Consider the following 23,802-nt stretch of genomic DNA (forward strand, 5'->3'; position numbering starts at 1 on the left):
TATCCAAAAGTGCCTGCATTGCATGCTGTCAGACTATGAAACAAACCACAATATAAAGAAAAAATTGATTGTCAATGCTCAGGAGTTCATTGTTGTTACTGTCGCCTTATCGACACAAGTCTCAAATTTATAAAGGTTACCCTTTTTAAGGCAGATCCAGAAGACAGACACTTGGGACAGCTGAAATCAAGTCAGTACTGGAACTGAAGCAGTTCAAGACCAAGGCATGTCGAGACCAAATCAAGATCAAGACTTTGAGGAGCTGACATCAACTAAAGACAAAGTCAAAATAAGGCCAAGGCAGGTAGAGGCCAAGTCTAGATAAAACTAGGGAGTTGAGATCAAATGAAGACCTAGACCAAGTCAGGTCTAGACCAAGGCAAGGCCGAAACCTAAGCAGCTGAGAGCAAGATTAAGATCACAAGTTAAAAGGGAATTGATTCCTAACCCTACCAAAAAGTGGTCTTCAGACCCATTTCCAGACGTAGAAGAAATAGAACTAATGTGACTTGAGTGTACCATTGGATTTTGCAAGTGGTTGTTTGGACAGAGTAGCAGACAGCACAGACAACAGGTGGTGAAAGGGAAAGGTCAAAGGGGATTCAAGGTTTTGACTCTGCTAGTGCCTTGCTCTCAGTTAGACTCTGTGTCAGTCAAACACTTCTGTCGGTGTCTCGCACAACGGAGCCAGGGTTACCTCACAGGGTGACTCACACCAGTGCTCTTCACACTTCTGCTGAGTGGTGTGATAGGCAGCACTGGGAGCACAGTGGATGAGAATTGTATTGGGTATTTGTTCTTTCCTTTTTCATTCACGAGGAATCATGTGCATATGTCATCGATTGTGGCGGCTAACAAGCTAAATTACAAATTTGCACAAATCCCATTACCAGAATTCTAGTCCATGTAAAAACATCCAACTAAATGCTCAGTCCTGTATTATGTTTCATATTTTTGATCTGAGCCTAAAATTGATTTTTTGGGGTGGTAAATCACCATTTCATTTCTTTGAAGTTTAAAATGAAAAGAACACGATACACTGACTAAAAAGTATCAAAATATGCTGTCACAAATTATAGCAAGGGTGATCAACAATGAGGCGAAAAAAGTCTTGTTAAACCGTATTACAGAGGCTGTGAATAAATCTTAGACATCTGCTAGATCTCGTTGCCCTTAGATTAAAAAGAGAAATCCCTCAAGTCTCCCTTAGCGTTTCATTAAAGGTCCACTTGAGTTCAGCTCTTTGCATGAATCTTCGAGTTTAACCTAGCCTCGTTGTCTTGTCATCTGGCAGCATTTAATCATCTGGTGGTACGAGTGGGCAGTGTGAGCTGCTCTAAAGTTGTTTAACGCATGGGGAGGGGGTACAAGTTGAGATTTATCTCGCCTCCATGGATCCTGTCTTTCCACCACTTTCACTCCATCTCAATCTGGATCATTCCCATTTTTAAAACCTTCTTTAAAGCTCACATCGATTCTTCCGTCAGGAATTGGCAGGGCTTGCCCATTGTTGATGGCGCCACCGCTGCAGTAAAACATTCTATTTGAGGAGGTTTCTGTCAAGACGGGCATCTCAACGAGTGTTTCGGCACGGAGAGGCTTCAGTCTGCCAACCAGTCGATTGGAACAAAGCCTTTGGGGGCTAAAGATGTTGTTAATCTGAGTATAATGAGATCTAAATCTAATTTACTCTCATCAGCTTTGAACTTTGCTATGGTTAGAAGTTGATCAAGCAAACATGGACGGTGACAGTCAGGGGTACGCAAGTGCGCATGCGTAGAGAAACTAGTGAATTTTGCATCACAGTTGGTTCAATCTCTTTAATCCATGGTAATCCTTACACGTCTTTACTTTGCTCTTTTCAGAAACTTCACGTCTTCAAGAAGACCCTGCAGGCCTTGATATACCCGATTTCTTCCACAACACCACACAACTTTGAGGTGTGGACGGCCACTGCGCCCACTTATTGCCATGAATGCGAGGGGCTCCTGTGGGGCATCGCCCGCCAAGGGATGCGCTGCTCCGAGTGTGGCGTCAAATGCCACGAAAAGTGCCAAGACCTGCTCAATGCAGACTGTTTACAGAGTAAGTCTGAAAATTGAATCGTCAACAATCAATTGAAAAAATTGTCTCGCTCAGACACTTTCACACATTATCCTATCCAATCGGTATTGTAATCAGGGTTGTCCCGTTTGTAACACTGTCGGATAATAACAAAAATGCCGCAGGATGCTAGCGGCAATCTATTCACAGTTAAAGGGATTAGCTACACCTAAACGTGATGCTTTGTAACAGTATGATACTAGCATAGCAAATTTTCTCTGACTCAAACAACGATTCATCCTTATCAGTCTGATAAGGATGAATCAAATCTTAAATTATGAGCTTTTTTGCAGATGAAAGTCAGTTCATCAAAAAATTAAACTCCAGAGAGAGCTACTCGATTGTTCGGGGACACATTCTGTCTATAATTCCAAATCTGCCATCTATTTTAGGGGCAGTGGAGAAGAGCTCCAAACATGGGGCAGAGGACAAGACCCAGAACATAATCATGGCTATGAAGGAGCGAATGAAGATCAGGGAGAAGAACCGACCCGAGGTGTTTGAAGTGATCCAGGAGATGTTTGACATCTCCAAGGAGGACTTCACCAGCCATCTCAAGACAGCCAAGCAGGCTGTGCTGGACGGCACCTCCAAATGGTCGGCTAAAATCAGCATCACCGGTAAGCTGTAGCTCCAATAAAAACAAGACACACGCTAGCTGCTTCTGGCAAATTAAACATGCCTAAAATAAAAAGCCTCCCAGAAGTACCTATGTGCAAGATTTTGTAGAGTTCATTCCTAGGTTAATCCTGCAACAGGATATGCTCATACACGTTTACACGGTGAGCTCTGAAAATGAGCCCACCAGCAAGCAGTTTGAGATGCCAATCAAAATGTCAAGCGCCTGAATGGAATTTGACACGACAGCTCTTGAGTGCACCTTCATTTTTTTTCTTATTTGAATACGCATACATTTCGCGATAGCTCTCTCTCCATTTCATGGGTTATTTCATGCTTAATACAACCTAACATTTTCTGCTGGTAGTAAAGGGAAATTGACGATCCGTCCCTCATCATGAACTTTATCGTCTTTGCCAGCTTTTCTAGTAAAAATGCAATGACGACAGCAGAACCCGTTACTAGCTACTGTCGGAGTGCCATTGATAAAAATTCCCCATTCACAGATATTTCACTTTATAGGAAACTATAAAACAAACCCAGTCTTTGCCCTTTTTGTGAACGACACTTGGGCCAACAATAGAAGGAAGGTCAGCAGGGTAGCCTGATTCTCAGGACCCCAATCCATCTCTATGGTAACTGCTGTTTGTCAGGCTCAGGTCCGTTACTGCCCGTTTTGCAGTTTTGGCTTTGTCAATACATGAGAGAGCAGCAGAGGCCAAGGAAGTGAGGCACAAATAGAGAGCGCCAATATTGGATTGGAAGAGTGAAAACAGAAAGAGAGCAATCTTTTGAAAAAAAATCAAGGGTTGCCGCTGGCAATATCCCAAGAACCTATTGAATGTCCCCTTTTTAGAATGCGGGTATTGATTGGTTATTTAGTCATCATTCATGAAATAAGCAACGACTGACTCTGCAGCTCCCAGACAACTACCAATATCTATTCTGCCTCTATGTTTCTTAATCTAACATCAATAAAATCTTGGATCTGCAGTAGATGATGATTTTTTTAACATTAAAATATTCTCAGTTCTTCAGCATATACTGTTAAATCTGTAGTGTAGTTAATAACCGACCATCGTGTTGTTTCATCTTGCCACAAGGTACAAGCTGAGAGAAATCTACTATATGGATCAGAAGTATATATCATAGGAAGTTACACACTGTCTGTTTTCATTTGGACCCATTCATTCTTAAACACTTGATCAAATTGAACATAAAACATCAACACACAGTGATAGCGATGAAAAGACCGCCTTTGTGTTTTTATGAATGAATGTCATTTTTACTACGATAGGGACCAAGTGACATATAAGTGACAGCAACTTCCAAGGTTAAATTACCAAGGGGCCATAGTAAAACCTTCAATCCTGGCTGGACTTTATTGAGCAAGTTAGTGTGACTGCAATCTGTTAGTGAAAGCAGAGGTTTTCCCTGGAACATACACCAAAATAGGTTGTAAGACATACTTTGTTTTTTTTAGATTATGCTCTTCTACCACAGAAGACATCGTGTTTGTGTGTACTCTGGGAGTAAACGGGTCACCGTGGTATGACCCTCTCGAGTCATGCCCTGGATATACATCTAAAATGAATTATTTAACTTGTCTATTGCATATTTAACGACCCAGTGTCTCCATCACCCCTTTATGGCGCTGAAATATAACTGTCTTACTTCTTGCACCGTCCTCAGTGTGTATAGAAGTATAGGATTCTGAATCACCAGTCCGCTGCCCGGACGGATGATTAATTATGGATCAACTTAACACTATGTGCAAAATGAAAGGAATATCAATCCTGTCAGTGAAGTCAGAGCTGATTTCTTTTTTTTTGGGCCGCTGGCTATTAAGCATGAAGTTGAACAAAAGAAGTGAACTGGTAAAAATATTACTGCTTGACGAATGTTCTTGAAACTTGAGAAAAAACATATTTGCCGATGATTTCTGCAAACTTAATGTTGAGTTTTAGGTCCATGTGTGATTGAATTAAAGTGGACTTGCTAATTGCTTGTGCAGCCATCAAATGTAAAACGACAAATAATTGTTGTTGCACGCCTACTGAGCCTTGGGGTGTTTTTACAAAAAAACTATTTTATGACAAAAATGCATAATGGCTCTTGAAGTAGAAGTAAGGAAAACAGACTTGTTGCTCATAAAAGTAATCTCCATGGAAACCATCATGGGAAACGCTTGTATGGCCATTTGTTAAGCTGCAAATAAAAAGTCCAAAGCTAAAACCCAGTTTAAAAATAACATCTTGGAATACCTTCACCATTGTTTTATCAAGTCTGTGCGCACACACACCTCTGATATTTACCACAGGCTTAGCACCAATCCTTGCACTGATACAACACAAGAGGGCCGGTTCATCAAAATGATAGACCACTGAAGTAGGGAATCGGTGATCCCATGACAATAACAGCAAGACCATTCCGAGTATAAGCCATTGTACATAAAATTGAGAACTTCACATTTCTTAGCATCATTCACTTCTTCCTCTTCCAGTCATGAGTGCTCAAGGGCTCCAGGCCAAGGATAAAACGGGCTCCAGCGACCCATACGTCACTGTCCAGGTGGGAAAGACCAAGCGTCGGACAAAGACCATCTTTGGCAACCTCAATCCAGTGTGGGATGAGAGGTTCTACTTGTAAGTAGACAACTTTTGCACAATTCTTTCTCTCTTTGGTTCCAGCAAAGGCTGTTTTTCTTGGGGGGGGGGGGTTCAATCCATTATTTAGCATGCAGACCTGTGTTATTAATAGTTTAGAGGAGCACAATTCGATAGAAGTTGTAATTCAGCATCTGCAGCACAATATTGCTAAAACCAGTCCTGCTGCAGTTGTACAGAACCATCCATCAGGGTATGCACGGGAGTTCTTATCTGTGTGTTTTTTCCAACCAAATAAATTGCAGGTGACGTAATATGTCCTCCCTAAAAGTCACACCTATCTGCCTCTTTTTCTCCTGCTCTGAAGAGGGTGTGTAATAGTCCCAGACATTTCTTGACTGATTACTACCTACCTGACTCTATTTTTGCTCGATAATCACAGCAAAAAAAAAAGAAAAAGAAGGGAACACTGTGACCAACACATGGTGTGCAAGAGGAAGGCGACATGCTGAATATCTGCTTTCCTGTCCTCTTGTCCTTGGCTTTTGTGGCGCAGTATTTGCATTTGTCTCCGGTTAAGACTATAGATAAAATGGTATAGCAATAACACACAAGCAAATAACAATGTGCATATTAAAGCACAACGTAATCATTTTCTATTCATTTTGGAGGTGAAAAGAAAACAGCCGTGAGTCATAAGTAGAACAAGTCAAGGGGTCTTATCTGTTTACACCTGTGTCTATGTCAGCCTAATGGCTTTCGAGCACCTTCCTTTGTGCTGATAGCTGATGATGAAGATATCGCTAATGCTGCTGCATTAAGTGAAGACGCATTGCATCAATGAGGAGTCGGCTTCAGAGCCATTTATGCTCGGAGATGTTGAGAAGCAACCGTCATCAAACATGTTTAGAATTAGATCACTAAAATTTCACACTATGGTGTTGAGGACACTAAGTGAATTCTATTTATAGAGCATTCCTCCCGAAGAGTTAATATAAGATATTAAAGCTTATATAATATAAGAGTTAAATAATTAATTATTCAAACATGGCAATCATTAATTATTATAAGTCAATGAAAAGTCTGTGAGACAGTGAAAAGCAATTAGCAGTTGCAATTTTTAATGACTGGTACATTTTTTCTTTCTCATTTTCCATCTCAAAAGTTGAAAAACTGTCAAACATTTCAAATATCTCACAGCCAGGTTTGATCAAACAGGTAATTACCATCACATTCTAAAAAAAAAGCAACAAGTAAACCTCATTAAATACAAATTTATGATTGAACCAGAGGATGTATTTTAATTCGCAGAATCTCATGTTTAATGTGCATGTAAATATGTGGCATGGTGATACCGTATGACTCACAAGCCAGCGTTTGCGTAAGGGTTGTCCTCAGTTGCTCTATGGAAAGCTCCGCTTCCCAAAAAGCCCTTCAGCAACTGATATGTTGATAAATCTGGAGCCAGTGAGACGTGCATATTATGCATCGAGGTCGGTCACTGTATTCGGATGCAGCGAGAATGCTCTAGAATCACGCAAACGTCAGCACACATCTGGTTATAAACTCACTATTTTTATCCCCCGTGTGGTGCGACACTGAGAATGGATAAAGCATCATTTTCTCTCATCAACATTTTTTTTTTCCCAGCTAAAGTGTCGTTCCGTCGAGTACTCATTTCGGTAATACGAGTTAATAAATCGAGGTGAGTTGCAGCAGGATGGGATCGGGTGGCATTCATCAACGTACAACAATCAACATAAAAACAAGCAGGTCTTGTCTCCGAAAGCAGATTTATAGCGACACATCTCCTCATGCGTTTGATGCCCCACGCTAGACAACAATAGCGCTTGGCCAACCGTTGACGCCGAGCTCAACCGTGATCGCCGTAATGTGGGAGTCTGATGGTGTTTATGAATCACTGCGCAAGCTCAGCTGTCGTTTTACTTGCCAGGATGCTACGCTCGAGTGAAGGGCTTGGGTTTAATCATTCCTGCGGCGGTTTGCTTGCATCCTTATAGCTTATATTCTTAGATTAAAATCAACTATGACTGGGGCATTACGGAACAATGTGAATTTTTCTGCTATTTTTTTGTACAGTAAAGCAGCACATTTTTAAAGAATAATGAAATTATATATTATATTATATTATATTATATTATATTAGATTAGATTTGATTTGATTTTATATTGTCTGCGTGAGATGTGAAATTCTTCATTTTGTAAATTGGAAGTCACAGTTGTCTATGATTAGTAAAGACATAATGACCGTAAATCTTTCAATTTAAAACACTTTATTGCCACCATTATAACCCAATAAAAATGAAAAAGTACGCTTGTGTGACATTATACTCATATACCGCAAGCTAGTTTCTTACGTGATCTTGAAATTGTGCCTCTACAGTAAATATTTGTGCATGCAAAACAATCAAATGAAACTCTGTGATGGAAATAATAACTGCAACTTGCTGCCTTTGGCACTTGCGCGCAACCTCCACACCTGTAATGAGGCTCCAGCGGTGACTGTCATAAAACTCTTTCCTATTACTACAGGGATGTAGATTAATAGAGTGATACATTACCATGTGCTTAGCAAAGAGCAAAATCCAAGACAAGCGCAGCTGCAATCATGCGGGGCTTCCCAAAGAAAGGGATTAGCGCAGAAATACTGCAACTGGCGTTCCGGTGGATTTTGCACCCAAGACGTCATTAGTACACGTCCTAATCTGTTGGCTATAATTGCGAGGGCGGACGGTCTGACCCCGTCTTTAAGTATTGGGCGGTGTTGCGTTAGCCCGTCGGACAGAAGCGACGTTTATTTCATATAATAATGTTTTCACAAATAGATAATCCTCCTTGTGAACGCGACGCAGTCATTCTTGTGTAACACGCAGCTCCACTCTGATGATCTTTGCATGCGCTCCGAGAGAGTCGTGCAGAGGAAAGGTCACGAGGCGTCTTGGGGGTGACGCTCCCTGACAGGCAGCGAACAAGATTCGGCATACACACAAATGAAATGCATGCCCATTCACACAGAGATTTTTATCTTATGACAGGCAAGAATTGTTCTCAGTTTATAAAACAAAAGGGTTAGGAAATGTGCGTCTTATCTCCAATTGCGAATTCGACATTAAATCATTCTGCTCGGCTAAACGCCTCGACCCGATGAGCTGACAGCCAAACGCGAAGCCGTGGAACACGACGCCGCTGATTGCTTTGACCGACATGTCTTTCCTTGTGTCATCCCCAAGCGAATGTCACAACGCCACGGATCGGATCAAGGTGCGAGTGTGGGATGAGGACGACGACATCAAGTCACGGGTGAAGCAGCATTTCAAGCGAGAGTCCGATGACTTCCTGGGTCAGACCATCATCGAGGTCCGCACGCTCAGTGGGGAAATGGATGTTTGGTACAATCTAGGTAAGTCTTGTAACTGCAAATGACACGCAAGACGAGTTGACAACAAAATGCCTTGCAGCATCTCTTCCAACTACTAAACTGTGGCTTTTAGCACGCAACCAAGCCTGAAATACCGCTGTGCCAAAAGTACCTCAAGCGTCAAACATCAAAAGTGGTGGGCTGCCCAGGGCCACCGAAGCCTTCTCTGCTGTCCTGAACACTACAAGTAGTACAGACATAAATTTCCAATTACCATTAACTCATTCACTACCATTGACAGCTATAGACATCAAAGATTAATTTTAACAGAGCTGGCAGGTAATGAAGCCATCTTGGGTGGAACAGTATTTCATTGTAGGATATCAGGAAAATATTCTCTGAAAGTTTGAGGAGGATAACCAGTAACTATAAAGACTTCGGGTAGAGCTAATTTAAACAAATGCACCTTTTAGTCCATTACACAACTTAATAATTTAAGAAAAAAATAATAAATCAAAATGCTGTCCCTTTAATTTCCCATCATTGTTACCGGCCATTCATCAGGCCACAAAGTTTATGTTCGACAAGCAAATAGATCTTCTTCTCCTGGCCTCTCTTACGAAATCCCATTACACAGTAGCCACAGTGTAACCATTATATCCGCTCCCATCCAATAACCATTATCCTCAAAGATAGCAGGATAAATTTATGGTCAGATCAAGTGTGTTCCAAGGGAACCCATCAATACTCCTCAAGTACCAAAGAATGCACGGGCTCTGTGGTTCCCATTCCGAGTGTTCCCCTATTTCCGCCCTGCCGTTGGTTCAAATATCGGCTTAAGAGGAGTTTAGACTGCAGCTAAAGTATTGTTTGTCTCTCTCACTAAATGGAAGCCATTTGCGCTGCGAGTGACCCCGTGCCCAGTGGCGTGGTTCAGTCTCTTTAAATACCCACGATGAATGTTTAAAAGGCCTTTCCCGAGGTGGGTGATCACCCATCCAGCTGCTCTCCTCTTGAAGCCTCTTAAGTGCCTCTCCAGCACGAGGCCTCACGCATTCGCTTCGCAACCTAATTATTGAGCAAAGTAAGAAGTACCATGTCGCTATCTTTGTTTACCGCTGATATCTGCAGTTTACCAACAGACTAACTCAGTGTGTTTTACCGTGCATGCTTTTATTTACATTACTCACACCAAAAAAGTAGCTTGGCAGACTCGCATCTTATCTGAACTCTTCCATAACAATTTCGTATTGAATGACTTGTGGAAAGCTTCAGGTCGCATCCTGATTGTAAATTGTCACGTTTATGCTACAATCATTGACTTTTTGTCTCCGCCTAAGTCAAAATCGTAAATTGAACAGTTTTAACACTTAGGATCGTTGGACCAAATGGTTTTCTACGCAGATAAGGGATTCCTGACTTTGACTGCTAGAAGGGGAAATGCTGAAATATGACCAGAAGGTCAAAATGGTGTGCCACACTTTACACAACAGCTGACATGATTAATGTTAATATTTTCTTGTTGATTATACACTTTTTAAGAGTACGACAGCATTGATGCTTTACAGTACATGAAGTCATCCAATCAATAATTCTTGTCATTGCTCTACTGCCTTTAGATAATGTGATTCATAGATGCTGGTTGATTTATGGGCACTGCTCTATAAGTTATGTTGTTATGATGCGTTCAAGGACACATTTACACAATAGAGGACTGTGACTGTACTGTAATGTTACACTGGAATTTGTCATTACACACTTAGTTTTACGTTTAGTAGCGTTTGCCACCTAATGGAATGTCCAATACGGGTTCAAGAATAAAGTCAAACTTTTAACTAGAGTTTGTTTTATCAGGATTATTATTTGAGGGTTTCGTCTCACACCCTCAGTTCTGTTTCGTATTAAGTCGCCCCGGTTGTGTTTTACAGATAAGAGGACCGACAAGTCGGCCGTATCCGGTGCCATCAGACTCAAGATCAGTGTAGAGATGAAGGGGGAGGAAAATGTAGTGCCACCTCACGGCCAGTACACCTGTTTACATGAGGTAACCTTGATTATTTCAAACTTTTATACATAAATTGTTGCCGAACTGAGAAAAGTTTGAACATTTTTGTTAAGCTTATTTCAATTTTCTTGTGTTGGTACAGTGCAGACATCACCACGGATGTTTTTATTTGTATAATCTGAGAGTATATTATTCTCTAAATTATCTGGACAGTTTTGATGGTGGCTCAGATAGTAGATAGGGAGCCCTTATTCCCTATGATGTCACTTTCAGTTGACAGCAAGACATTCCGTCTGCGGGCCTTGAGTTGAACAGATGCTCGAATGCGTGCAGAAATGTGAGCAGAAATTGTAAATGTGAGTGGCTTGGCAACAAATTCAGGATGAACCCCAACTCTCGCTCAAGGCCAGCTGGGATCTGCCACAACTCACCCTAATTGAAGTTTCTCGGGATTCAATCTATTTATGTGCACACACCAAATCTTCTACTCCCTCAAATACTACACATGGTACTGGCCATATATTTGAAGTAAAGGTGTGTGAACATGGAGTGGTACGCTTTCTATCTGCTACAGTTCAACAGTGACTCTCCATCACCGTGTCCTTATCTCCTATCCCACTCGCAGAACCTGTTCCATTACTTGACCGAGGGCAAGAACAACGGCGTGGTGAAGATCCCAAAGGTGAAAGGCGAAGAAGCGTGGAAAGTCTACTTTGACGACGTGTCCCAGGAGATAGTGGACGAGTTTGCCATGAGATACGGAGTGGAGTCCATCTATCAGGCCATGACGTGAGTACCGCCCTGATCTATGGTCCCGTACCTCAGACATCGCTCACTGTCTCATCGGACAGAGTGGAGGGTAGAAAGAGAAAAGGAAGAAGATGATGACTACAGTAGTGTCTTTTCAGCATTATCAGAGCTCTGAGGACTATTGAGTTTCTAAGCTTGATTGATTCATTGCTGGCATCCAGCAAAAACCTTGAAATCTGCTTTGGTCAAATTGATTGTAAACACGCACAAACTATTTCCTGATTGATCCCATTCCGTCTCACCATCTGTCTGTCCGTCTTTCTGTCCATCCGTCCATCTATAAGTGCTTAGGAACTTTCCCTTTCTAGCTGAGATAGATTGTGGCTTTTTCCTCAAAGGCCAAGAAGATATAAAAGTTTGGAGATATGTCTTCCTAAAGAGGCTCAGCGACGGTCGGAGTGTGTTATCGTTCTACTCTGCGCTCACATTTTGCCTAGCTGCTCTCACAAATGTGATGGAGAATACATCAGTTTCTACAAGATCTCATTGATTGGGTTTCAAACAGCATTTTTCTCTCTTAAATGCTTCAAGCTCAGAACCTGTTGAGGATGTTACAACTCACCATAAATACTTAAAAGGCTCAACCTATCCACCTTTTTTTGTTCAATAACTGTCTCTCTCCGAAAATGTTTTCTCCTCTGCCCCCAGATTATATTCAGTGGGGAAAACAAGTCACTAAGAGGGAGTAATGGCTTTCGGGATTGAACTATCTGAGCACCACAGGACTTGAACAGATGCAATCATCAGTCACTTTACGTCGTTCTTCCTTTTCGCCCCCCTCACAACAATCGCCTCTGGCTAATTTGGCGTCTGAAAGCAGAGTAATTAAGTAGGCATTTGGATCAGAGCATGTTTGTGTGCAGCCTGTTCCGAGAATTTAGTCGAATGTGAAAACTACATGTTCTTTTGAACTCTTCTACAATGGAAGCATAATAATTATTCAAGTTCAGACATTTTCCCATAGAAAATGCTGCAATGAAAAAACCTCCTCGGTGAATGCATCGGAAAAGCAAAGCAGCTATTTTCAGGGGTTTTGTTGGATTCAGCAGGGTGCTTCACCTTTGCTATATTCTTTTTTTCATTCACGTAAACTTCTGGATGACTATATATTTTTATGCCCTGCAATGTAGAATAGCACAAGTTTTATAGGCCCTACGAGCAGTCATGCAGATGCTACACCATTCATGTTTTTGTATTAGCATACCGTCCTCATTTCAGAGAAAATCTGGGCTGTGGCTGAGTTTCCGCAATTCACGCCCGGTCTTATGTATGTGTGAGCGTGAACTTATTTCATGTTCATGAATGTATAATGATGCTTTTTATTGCTCAGAAATGTTGTTTGGGTGCAGTGGAAAAGTATGTGATGAATTTTAGTTATTTGTATGAGTTGGACAGGAGAATTGCAAATTGAATGTTTTACCCTACTGTTTCCATGGTCATGTTGACTTAAGTAGAAATGTTTTTTTTTTTAGAGAATTAGCTGAGTTTGAAGAGTTTTCTCAAGGTACACTATCAGCTGAATTCCAAACTCTGAATAGCCCATATGATGGATTCATCTAGTAACTTCATGTTTATTGTAACATGCTGATTCCAAACGGCTGTTAGCATCTGTTAGATGCACAGAATGACTATATTAGTAAATAGACAAATAAATAACTAAAATTGTGGTTATAGTAACACCCCAACAATAAAAAGCTTTGATTTACTGTCCAAGCAGCTTGATTTGTTTCATCGCTAATGCAAAGTCTATTCCCGTGTACACACCTTTGCTTTCCAACACACCTCTGCATTATTCATTCAGGATCCTTCAAACATGAAATCACTCATCAGAGGCAACATCAATAATACAGTGATTACTTAAGCGCAGACCGATTCATAAAGTTATGAAGCCGCCAAGGTATTTAGAGTTAATTTGCGTCGTTTCAAATCGTTTACGGGTTTATTGTTCTTAATTGTGTCCACGTCCCAAAATGACTCAAAATTGGCATTTATTTTCCATGCCAGGCATTTCTCCTGCCTGTCCGCCAAGTACATGTGTCCCAGTGTGCCGGCGGTGATGAGCAACCTGCTTGCCAACATCAACGCCTACTTTGCCCACACAACCACTACCACCACAACTACGGCGTCAGCTTCGGATCGATTTGCCGCCTCCAACTTTGGGGTAAGTGCGATCACGCTTTGATGTAAATCTGGAACAATTGGAATAGATGTCAACCAAAAGGGTAATATCTAAATTCTCCATGTGAGAGCTCTGTGTGGCCTCACTGATGTCACATTTTTCTTCAGGCTATAAACTATTTGCACTAAGGTATCAAATGACACTTCCAAACATTTCATTCAACAAGCAGTGATATAATTGTTTTGGTCCAATTCAAGTTGTGACTAAATCGTAATCGATTTTTTATCTCGGCAGAGGGAGAAATTTGTGAAATTACTGGATCAGCTGCACAACTCGCTGAGGATCGACCTGTCCAAGTATCGGGTAAGTCTCAGCTCTTACTTTGTCTCAAAAGTCAGTGTGATGAGAAATGTCCTTGTTAGCCAACTCATTAGCAAATTTACAATTTAAGCAATTGTTAAAATTGTTGTTTATATGAATGACAGTGCTTTCAATGGATTGGGCATTCTGGGTAAAATAAGACTGAGATGTTTTATATTTACGTCTTCTATCCTTGTCCCATTATAAAATTTTCCATTGGTGATATGAATAGTACAGCCATCTATCATTTACGTTCATATCCGCTTTGAAATATGTTCTGTAAACCATCACGAACGCTCTATCAACAACAATGTGGATGTGTATGTGTGAAATGAAACAGAATCAAGGTCACCTTACAATGCCCCATATGATAACCCCTCGGGTCCCATAGTAATAAAGTCAATCAAAACACAGACGTGTAACCTTCATAGCATCGTGTCATTGCATCGGAAGAAAACAAAAGCCAGAGGGGAGGCATTTGAAGAGGCTTAAATGATCAATCACAACATTACTTTGGGCAAATTATAGAAAGACAACATTACTGAGACCAGAAAGAAAAAATAAGTGAGCCTGCTGGTCAAATTAAGTCAAACAGCACCAACTAAAAAATGTTTGCAAACAATGTTGTATATTCCCAATATAACTTTAGTGGTTGTGTGCCGGGATTATAAACATGAACACACACAGCATTGTGGAGTGTCTACATGTTCTGTCGACTGGAACGTAGCTATGGGCTGTTTATAAATGCAAAGACCATTTTGAGGCAAATAGTGGCCAAGAGCATGAACCAAACTGGCTGGAGGCTTTAGCTATTAACATTTTACAGAATAGAAAACAACGAGTGCACACACGACTCATCACGTGTTTCGGTTGTCAAGTTGAACTGTTCAGCTGTTAACTATTGGTATCTATCAATGGACAGGTAAGACCTAGTAGATATGCCAGTTGTCACATGACCAAATTTAGAAAAGAGGTTAGAGGACTTCTGTTTACGCCACAACCACTAGCAAAACAACGGGTCGATGTTTTGAAGCTGAATTTGCTAAAATGTATTTTTCTTTATGGTTGATGTTTTCGGACCAAAGTCACATTTATTTACACTAATGATTCACGATGTGTAAACTGGAACAGAGCCTAAACATGGGATATTGTCATTTTTGGGGGCTCTTGAAGATATCTTGTGACAATCAAAAGACATTGTAGACAATTAAAGCTTAATAGAGGCAAGTATATGTTGAAGTATTAGTGGTATTGTAACAACTTAACATGGAAGAATGATAACAGTGAAATCTTATTCCTGCATATCAGGCCAACAAACAACCTCCAATGACTCAGGGAGCATGCATGCTGCGAAAACTACTGAGTGCAAAATGAAAAGTGGCAGTTCAGTGGCATATTTTCCCACAGAGGACTCAATTGGCTGTTTGTTTTAAGCTACAGTATGTAGATTCACTCTTCATGGTCAGTAGTTTGGTGACTTTCCAACATTTGTTCCCGAGCACAGATGTTCCACTGTATGTAGAGCATTTTCCACTTGACCTGTTAGCGACACGCCGCGTGTTGGATGACAGGTGCAGGCGTTGTGCCACTCTTTCATGTTTTATACCCTCCAGGCAGATCTAGGGAGGTGCATTATCTACCTCACAGGGTGTTCCCACGCATCGATGTGATCTATTTGTGCAATAAACTACAGTAATGCACAGTACAGCGATGCTATCGCAATTAGGACTTGGCCTCGCGTCCGCTGGGTTTCTTGGCAGCAGCATGCTGGTTGTAACATCCAACAAATCTCCTTTAAACTTTTCTGGATTTATCATTCCATGCCAAAGTGAGAGCCCTATTGATTTTTCAGTTGATATACCATCAGAGATGCGGTGGTAGGGAAGATCGGCGGTCAAATTGATAGCATGATCATTGTCATCTATCTATCTATCTATCTATCTATCTATCTATCTATCTATCTATCTATCTATCTATCTATCTTAATCTAATCTAATCAATATCTGGATTTGATAGCTAGGTATCAAATAGAATTGCATTTCCTGTAGTGGAGTTCGGAGAGCTCGTCGGTCTGCCAAAGGTGCTGCACCTTTCTACTCAGGCAGATTGAATTCTACACATTTAGTACATAAGCTTCTAGAACAATCCCATGAGCGCTAATCTTGTTAACTCCAACACACCCACACACACATCCATACACATGCAGGTACATTATGACCTCTCACCCCTTTTTTTCTTTTTTTCCCCTCCCGTCTCCGGATGCGTGCACCTGAGTACCCCACTCGGATACAAATGTACAGCTGGTGGCGCCGTGTAGGGTTAGTGAGTGGGTGAGCACCTTGATAGCAGCTGATGCTGCAGCAACAAGAGGAACAATGCGGGCAACAATACAAAACACAAAGATGGAATGAGGAGAAGTGATTGCACGGAAAGATGACAGGACTAGATTAAAAACAGGCATGCTGTGTGCATGTGTGGGTGTGTGTTGATTGCGCCTTTTATTTTCCCGTGGACCGGTTTCTTGGCAGTGACGTTCACACACAACGAAATCACAGAAAATCACCTGCCAGCACCACCCTGCTGTGTCCCTATCACACACACACATGTGCGCAGTATTCATTCTCGCTTTCATTCTCTCTGAGCAGAGCCAGTCCACAACAATTGGAAAGGAATACGATTCCCATCTGGCTCACTCGGCCATTTTTTTCGACCCCCCCTAATGACATTCCGTGGGAGATTGAGTTTGCTTTTATAAAACAAGAGGCCTTGAATCAGTGTGGACCAAAGTGACCTGATGTACGGTGACACCTTATGTACCCTACACGCCGTCCCCCGGGGGATCGGCAAGGTTCTCTGAAATCCTGCTCGCTGTTTGGACACATTGATATAAAGTCACGCTTGTTCAGCAAACACCCGTGGGAATTGTGCCCTTAAATTTGAGTGAGTGTTGTATTAGAGTCAGCTGAAGGGGGAAAAAAACATTTTTATGGTTTGCTTGGCACTGTAGTTCCCTCAGTAGTAAAAACGCGGTGGTTATTTTCTTTACAAACTTTCACACATTAAGTGAAATGTGGTAAAAACTTTGCACCAATAGAAATATGTTTTCATTCATTTTGTGGGAGGTGGCTAGATACACTTTGCTCTGCTTTTTAGACACACCAACATACAGACTTATTGTAAATTGTTTTTACCGTGTGCGTTATATCGACTTCAGGTCGGGAAAAACTATTTCACATTCTTGGCATGTTTTAACAAATGCATGCAGCTATCTTCCACCGAGGGATATTTATTGGTCTATTAGGAGAGACGGATTTCAATTTTGTGTTCATCACAACAGGAAATACATACAATGGAGAAAGGAGTATGTTTCAAGTCAAATACAAATGTACAAATAAAACGACGCAAACATTCTTCTTGTTGATAAACGTCACCTTGTGGTGAGATTAAAAGACATTTTTTGCACCGTGACTCTCGACCCAATTTATCATTGTTCTACTGATAGGAATAAAGTTGACACAGCTCCAGCGATTAAAATATCTTGCCACTGTGTCAGTGAATATGACACCACGGAGGTGATAAGAAATCACATCGACGTATGCTTCGGCTTAGATAGCAAATCATGTTTGGATCTCTTGCTGCTGATATGATTTTGACTAAGTAAATAATCCGAAGCGGAGACATCTATGCATAAAGTCACAATGCAGCACTCAAAGAGATCCTAGCACAGAATTTCCACTCCCTAAAAAGGTATAAGAAACAAAAAAGTCTCTTATAATACAGCTCCATGTAAAGTATAACACCACCTTGAGTGAATCGACTGCAAAGAGGTCCCGAAAGACACATAATACAGCACGGAGTAGAATTGCGTAGCGTTTTACAACAAACCATGATAGCATTATTAAACACGTGTTTTGCTGTTGGCTGCCCGAACACGGTCATTTCAAGAACTATGCCAGATGTCACCATCCACTGCTGCTCTGTGGAGTCTCAAGTCCTGGTTGCCAATGGACTGATGATTTGTTATACATTGCCTGCCCTTTAAGATAACAGCAGCTTGTTAATGACGTAGGAATCTTTCACTAAAATATCAAGTGACTGACTTGAAAAGCGTTATATAAATTGATTATTATTATTATTGTCATTATAATCTTGGGATTTTCCGGCTGTGATACCTTTGCATCAACCCTCATCAGATGTCTCCACCCTTGATATCATGTCACAATGCTCGGTGGCTACATGTTAGTAGCCGTATTATCAAAGATGATAAACCAAGACCGCATTTGCAGAAGCCTTCAACAAAGTAGAAAAGCCGATCATAAAGAAAAAAATAACAACTATGATATTTCACAAACCTAATCTGTGTTTGTTGAAAACCACATTTTGGATCATTAAGTCCACAATGTGCCGCTAAGGTTTTGATCCTAGGTGTGTTTTGGCAGCGAAGCCCGTGGGTGAGAATAATGCTCCAACTGTTGGCTGTGCATTGATTTTAAAAGGTAGAGGAGGCAGAGGAAACTGGCAAAATTGTATTAGAGCAGAGCGAGCGAGGGAGGGAAGGAGATAATAGCGTATGGGTGCGGGAATGCTGCAAGGGATTTAAATGCTCGCCGTCACACTCCCGTGCACCGCCTGATGGCTTCATGGAGCCGAAATCGAAGTTTTCATCACAGGAGACCTCCCTGGTCTGCTAAACGATTGGACGGACATTCATTCAGTTATGACTGCGGGGCGTTAATCTGTAATCCATTTTAATATTTTGGGCCTAAATGACAGTGAGGTGGTGGTAATGGCTTTTGAAATCAGTTTATTTATTTTACCTTTTCTCTATTCCAGGACAATTTCCCCGCTGGAAACCAAGATCGTCTCCATGATTTGAAGTCAACTGTAGATCTTCTGACCAGCATCACCTTCTTCAGGATGAAGGTATCAACGTTTAGGTTGAATATACTCAATTTTATTTTGTCAAGTAGGTGCAAAAAATAAATTCTCTGGATCCAGTCAGGTCCAGTCATGTGGACTTGGCCTTGCCTACCAGTATCGACTATTCTGGGTGGTCTTGTGTAGGTATGGTAATTAATTTAAAGAAATGATAGAAATGAAAAAACAGTGTTAAATGATGATGGATCACAATAATAACTAACATTTCTCATGTTCTGTCACATCTGAGCTTTTCGTGCAAAACCTTGAATTTCTGAAACTCAATACTGCTCGCTTGCTTACAATCCTGCCAGCGAGCGTTTCATTGTAAACATTGATTTGGAGCTCCTTTCATTTCACTGTATTCAATTCAATCCCACAATTCCTGATATCTCATAATTTCCTCCACATTCCACAACACCGCAGGCCATTGAAAACCAAATGATGTTTGTTCCCACCAACTCCTTGACTGGAGGCTTATGTGATGGCTCCTATACAGCAAAGCCTCTAAAAATGCTTCCAGCTTCCTCGCTTTGTTTCCTCACACTCGCTTCTCTAAAGGGCGTGTGTTTGAAAAGGTCCATTCAGCTCCCACTTGATGGTGGCGGTGCTGAAGCTCAGAGAGGCATAGCTAAAATGGCATATGTGAGCAAAGGAAGGAAAGATGTCACCTTTGCTTGCCACGGTTTTTGCTCTGCTGTCACGAGCATGTCGAGCATTCTTATATGTACACGAGCTGCGCTGCACGTCAATTGTAGTATGCATAATGGATGTAAGTGGCTTGTCCTTTTCCGTCAGGAAGTCATATATAAACACACGGTTGGAAAATAGAAGGTGATACCGTGAGATCAGCAACACACTGAATTACCATAAAACCATAAAAATCCTATTAGGATAAGCTGTCTCAATACATTTGTCTTAATACTTTGTGTGGCAGTTAACAACTAAAAGAGCAAAGTAAGGAACATGAATAATTTGCAGAAATTATACATGGACAGCAAGCAGGACACATTTTGAAATGCTAGTCCATCAAGGGATTACAAAATTTACAAATCTGCTGAAGCACATGGATAAACTAATGCTCTACCAGACCCTGTTATCTAATTGATCTGAATGGGCCGGAAGTGCTGCTTTCTTTAAAAATGTATTCACAGAACGGGTGCAATATCGTAGATGGTGTACTCGTAAAATGGACGACAAAAGGGCCCGAGTTTAGTACGTATTTGTCAAGTGTTCACTCACATGTGTAGACCACAAAGTGATTTGATTGGCCTCGACTGAAGACTAAGAGATGTGCTTGATGAGATTACCTCCAGCAAAGGGCTTGGACCTTCACAATCTACTCAAAGACTGAAAGCCTTCACTTACATTAACGGTCATGTGCATGTGTGTGTGTAGGTCCAAGAGCTCCAGAGTCCGCCCAGAGCCAGCCAGGTGGTTAGGGACTGCGTGAGAGCCTGCCTGGATTCCACGTACAAATACATTTTTGATAACTGCCATGAGCTCTACAATCAGCTGCTGGACCAGGTAAGTCTTGGTCAGCTTGACCGTGTACACGGGTTATTTTTGCAGTTAAATGTCATTAAAAGAGGGAAACGTATTGGCCTAGAGGTTGTCACATCTGGGATAAATTATTCTAATTATGAGATGTATTATTAAATTAAAAATAGAAAACTGATACTACAAATAAAATCTACCCTACCAAATAAAAGTTTAGCCTGTAATAAACACAATGCAGTTGAGTAAATAAACACAACTAGCTATTGTTGAAATAGCAATGGTAAATCTCTTGGATGGCAATTGAAACCACAACACTTTTGGCGTGTCCAGCAATAATTCAAAATCTTAATTATTAATGCGGAGTGTAAAGTGAAGCAAAACAATAAGACGAGTGCTATTGCGAACATTATTTGTGGCAACATAATTGCATTTGTAGGGATATTAAACGCATGAGCGCCCTTGCGTTGTCGTGGCGCTTGAAAAACAACATCAGCAAACGCATGCGAGTAAACACACCCTCATGCAATCTCAAAGATTTGCTTCCAAAGTCAAACAAAATTTACAGCTAACGGTGTGAGACTTTAATAATGAACTGAATAAAGTATTCACTTCAATTTTACTTCCTGTTTAACAGCTCGGATGACATCAAATCGCAACCTGTCTCTCATGCCACGTCATTTCCCACCTCCAGTCTGCAATAAAAATTATGTGCAAAGACTCAAGGGAGACTAACGAAGCAAGAAGCAGTGTTTATGCAATGTGCAAAAATAACCACCTTTGAAAGTCTTCATGAATATCGCCGGCTTGCCGGGACCACCTGGAGGTTCTTAAATGAGCCAACGGAGAAACACTGCCTCACTTGGCTGCACTAAAGACATCCGGGCGTTCTCGTTCATTGGCCACATCTGGGTGGATTATCAGGCGATTCTTCTGAATCTTTATGACTGCCACACCACGGACGATGATGTCCGTTTTTAGTCTATAATGGGATCAAGCGTTCCGTTTCTTTGAACTGCCAGAGGTGTTGCAGGCAATTATCACTCGGGCGAGATACTTGCTAATTACACCCTTCTGCACTTGTTTTAGTGTAGACAGTTTGGACGAAGGAAAAAAAACAGGCACTGCCCTAAAGCTAACCCCAGCGTGACTATAAATTATTGTGGTCACAGACACGAGGTAGCCTCGCTGTCGTCGTGGTTACAAGTCATTTGGGAGCCCCGTCTCGTTACGAGGCAGGCCGAGACATAGCCCTGACACAACAAGGCGTCTTGCGTAACGTGACAGCCGAGTTGGCCGCTTCCGACCGGGCATGAAATAACAAGAGGGAGGGGAGGGGGGGGAGAGTTGGGGCTTAACGAATTCTAGCATCCTCACGGTAAATGGATGCTTTCAACAAGAAAATGCAGGGAGATCAGTCATGGTAAATGACAATGTTAGGGGGAAAATGTGGTTCATCCATTTTTGAAGCTTGTGGAACATTTTCACTACACTTCCCTCCAAAAATGTTGGAACAGTGAGGCGAAATCGTTCAGTCTTGCTGTGGACTGAAAACATTTGTTCCACACTAATGAGAAGTCAGTCCACTCTGTGCCATTCTATTTTAAATGACAGCTAATCATTTGTGAGAAGACTTGATTTTCCCTCCATCCAAAACTTCAGCTATGCTGTCTCTGCTTGCCAACACCTTTCCAAGAAATCAAGGACGTTACTAGAAATCAATCCTTCCATTTTGACTCTAAATTGGAGCTTCACTGTGAGAATTGATGAGGGAATTTCATGGGGAGCCAGTTGCATGCAAATGCTGAAGCTACAAATTGGGGCCCCCGTAGATTGTGTCATAAAAAATAAAAAGAAACAACAGCATGCTACTTAATCACGTCCAACATTGTGATTATTGTGACTTGAGACAAATACAAATGAGCAAAGGGAGTTTTAACAGAATACAAAATGCAGCCCGTAGAGCCAACCTTCAAACATGTCCTTCACTTTCGTACCTGCGCAGTGAGAATTTTACATGACTTAACCCCCCCTGCAGGGACTTTTCATTATTCATGTTTCCATATTGAACATGTTTGGTCACGCAACTCCCATTGCTATCATTGGTTGTTAGTGTTTAAACCTTCAAACATTTGGAATTTCCCAAGTTGATTAATATGGAAATCATTTTGAGGAATTATCTTCAAGAAGAAAATCAAAACAGTTCCTAAGTGTCTGATTAACATTCTGTGCCTTGTTTCTGTGAAAATACGAAACGAGCCGGTACAGTTATGCGTTACCTCGGCGACCAAGACTGGTTTAGGAAATACTGACTCTATGATTTGTTGTGGTCATGTCCTTCTATCGACCCGGCCACATATCGCTCGTATTTTCACTCACTGTAGCACCACTTCAACATGAGTCACTCAATCACACTTTGGTGTGAATAGAAAATAATTTGTCTGGCTGCATTTAAACCTTTTTTTTACACAGAGTGGTAAATATCCCCTTTAATTCACCCTCATATAAAGTGCTTTTTATTTCTCCACAGTATAATATTATTGTTTTTTTTGGTCTCCAGCTTGTTAACGTTGGCAGAGTCTAAACGAGCAATTCCCAAGTCTCGAGAGTTGGGAATCGAAAGCTCAAAGTGCCTCTGAATAATTTGAAGCCACAGAGCATTTTTCACATCTTAACACAGAAGAAAATGCAAATGAGAAATATAAGAACGAAGCATCTATCTGAATGACGTAATCCCATTTCATTACTCTGGCAATCCCAAAGCCAAATGATTAAAAGCAAGGCAACCCAGAATCGAGCGTAACACGATCGTCATCATTCGGGTGAGATTAAACTGGCTCGCCCTAGCCCACACTGCGAAACACGCAAGGGAATCTTTTTGACACGGCACCTAAAATACAAAGTTAATCATTGACACCAAGGAATAGATGAATGCACGTTGTAATTCCAATTCCTCTGTGTGCTGCATCAAAGTCAATACGCTGAAGGTTGTTAGATCATTCGTGCTAAATAATTCAGGAACACAATCGAACCGCTTTTGCCGTTTCCAACAATTTACATAAACAAATGGAGAAAAGGAAAGAAGTCAATTCCCGGGAGGCTATGTCAAATACTATTTGTCATTGTCAGTGGAGCTATGGATTTGCATGGAAAATACACTGTTGATGATTCTGCTGCGGTCTGAGAAAGTCATCTCGGTGACGTAGCCTAAGGTTTCCTGACTTCCTTCCCTGCAGAGCCGGAAGCAGGACCTTCCACGCGAGGAGCAGGGACCATCCATTAAGAATCTGGATTTCTGGCCCAAACTCATCACCCTCATGGTGTCGGTCATCGATGAAGACAGGACGGCCTACACGCCTGTCATCAACCAGTATGTAATGTGATACAC

General features: G+C 41.3%; 1 protein-coding gene and 1 long non-coding RNA gene across 3 annotated transcripts in view; one reads left to right on the plus strand and one right to left on the minus strand.

The window, feature by feature from the left end:
* Window positions 1-23,802, minus strand: part of LOC148400853 (uncharacterized) — a 164,126-nt gene that overhangs the window by 101,781 nt on the left and 38,543 nt on the right. The gene's annotated exons all lie outside the window — the stretch shown is intronic.
* Window positions 1-23,802, plus strand: part of unc13c (unc-13 homolog C (C. elegans)) — a 77,745-nt gene that overhangs the window by 25,427 nt on the left and 28,516 nt on the right. For both annotated transcript variants that reach the window (XM_088371502.1, XM_088371503.1), the window contains exons 7-17: window positions 1,866-2,085; window positions 2,496-2,723; window positions 5,225-5,366; window positions 8,579-8,748; window positions 10,635-10,750; window positions 11,337-11,500; window positions 13,526-13,682; window positions 13,935-14,003; window positions 18,834-18,923; window positions 20,316-20,444; window positions 23,651-23,784. In XM_088371502.1, coding sequence (XP_088227628.1) covers window positions 1,866-2,085; window positions 2,496-2,723; window positions 5,225-5,366; window positions 8,579-8,748; window positions 10,635-10,750; window positions 11,337-11,500; window positions 13,526-13,682; window positions 13,935-14,003; window positions 18,834-18,923; window positions 20,316-20,444; window positions 23,651-23,784 — 1,619 coding nt within the window. The remainder of the gene's footprint in view (window positions 1-1,865; window positions 2,086-2,495; window positions 2,724-5,224; window positions 5,367-8,578; window positions 8,749-10,634; window positions 10,751-11,336; window positions 11,501-13,525; window positions 13,683-13,934; window positions 14,004-18,833; window positions 18,924-20,315; window positions 20,445-23,650; window positions 23,785-23,802) is intronic.

Source organism: Syngnathus floridae, chromosome 3, assembly GCF_059516105.1.
Source record: "Syngnathus floridae isolate MCC-2025c chromosome 3, RoL_Sflo_1.0, whole genome shotgun sequence".
NCBI classification, from domain to species: Eukaryota; Metazoa; Chordata; class Actinopteri; order Syngnathiformes; family Syngnathidae; genus Syngnathus; species Syngnathus floridae.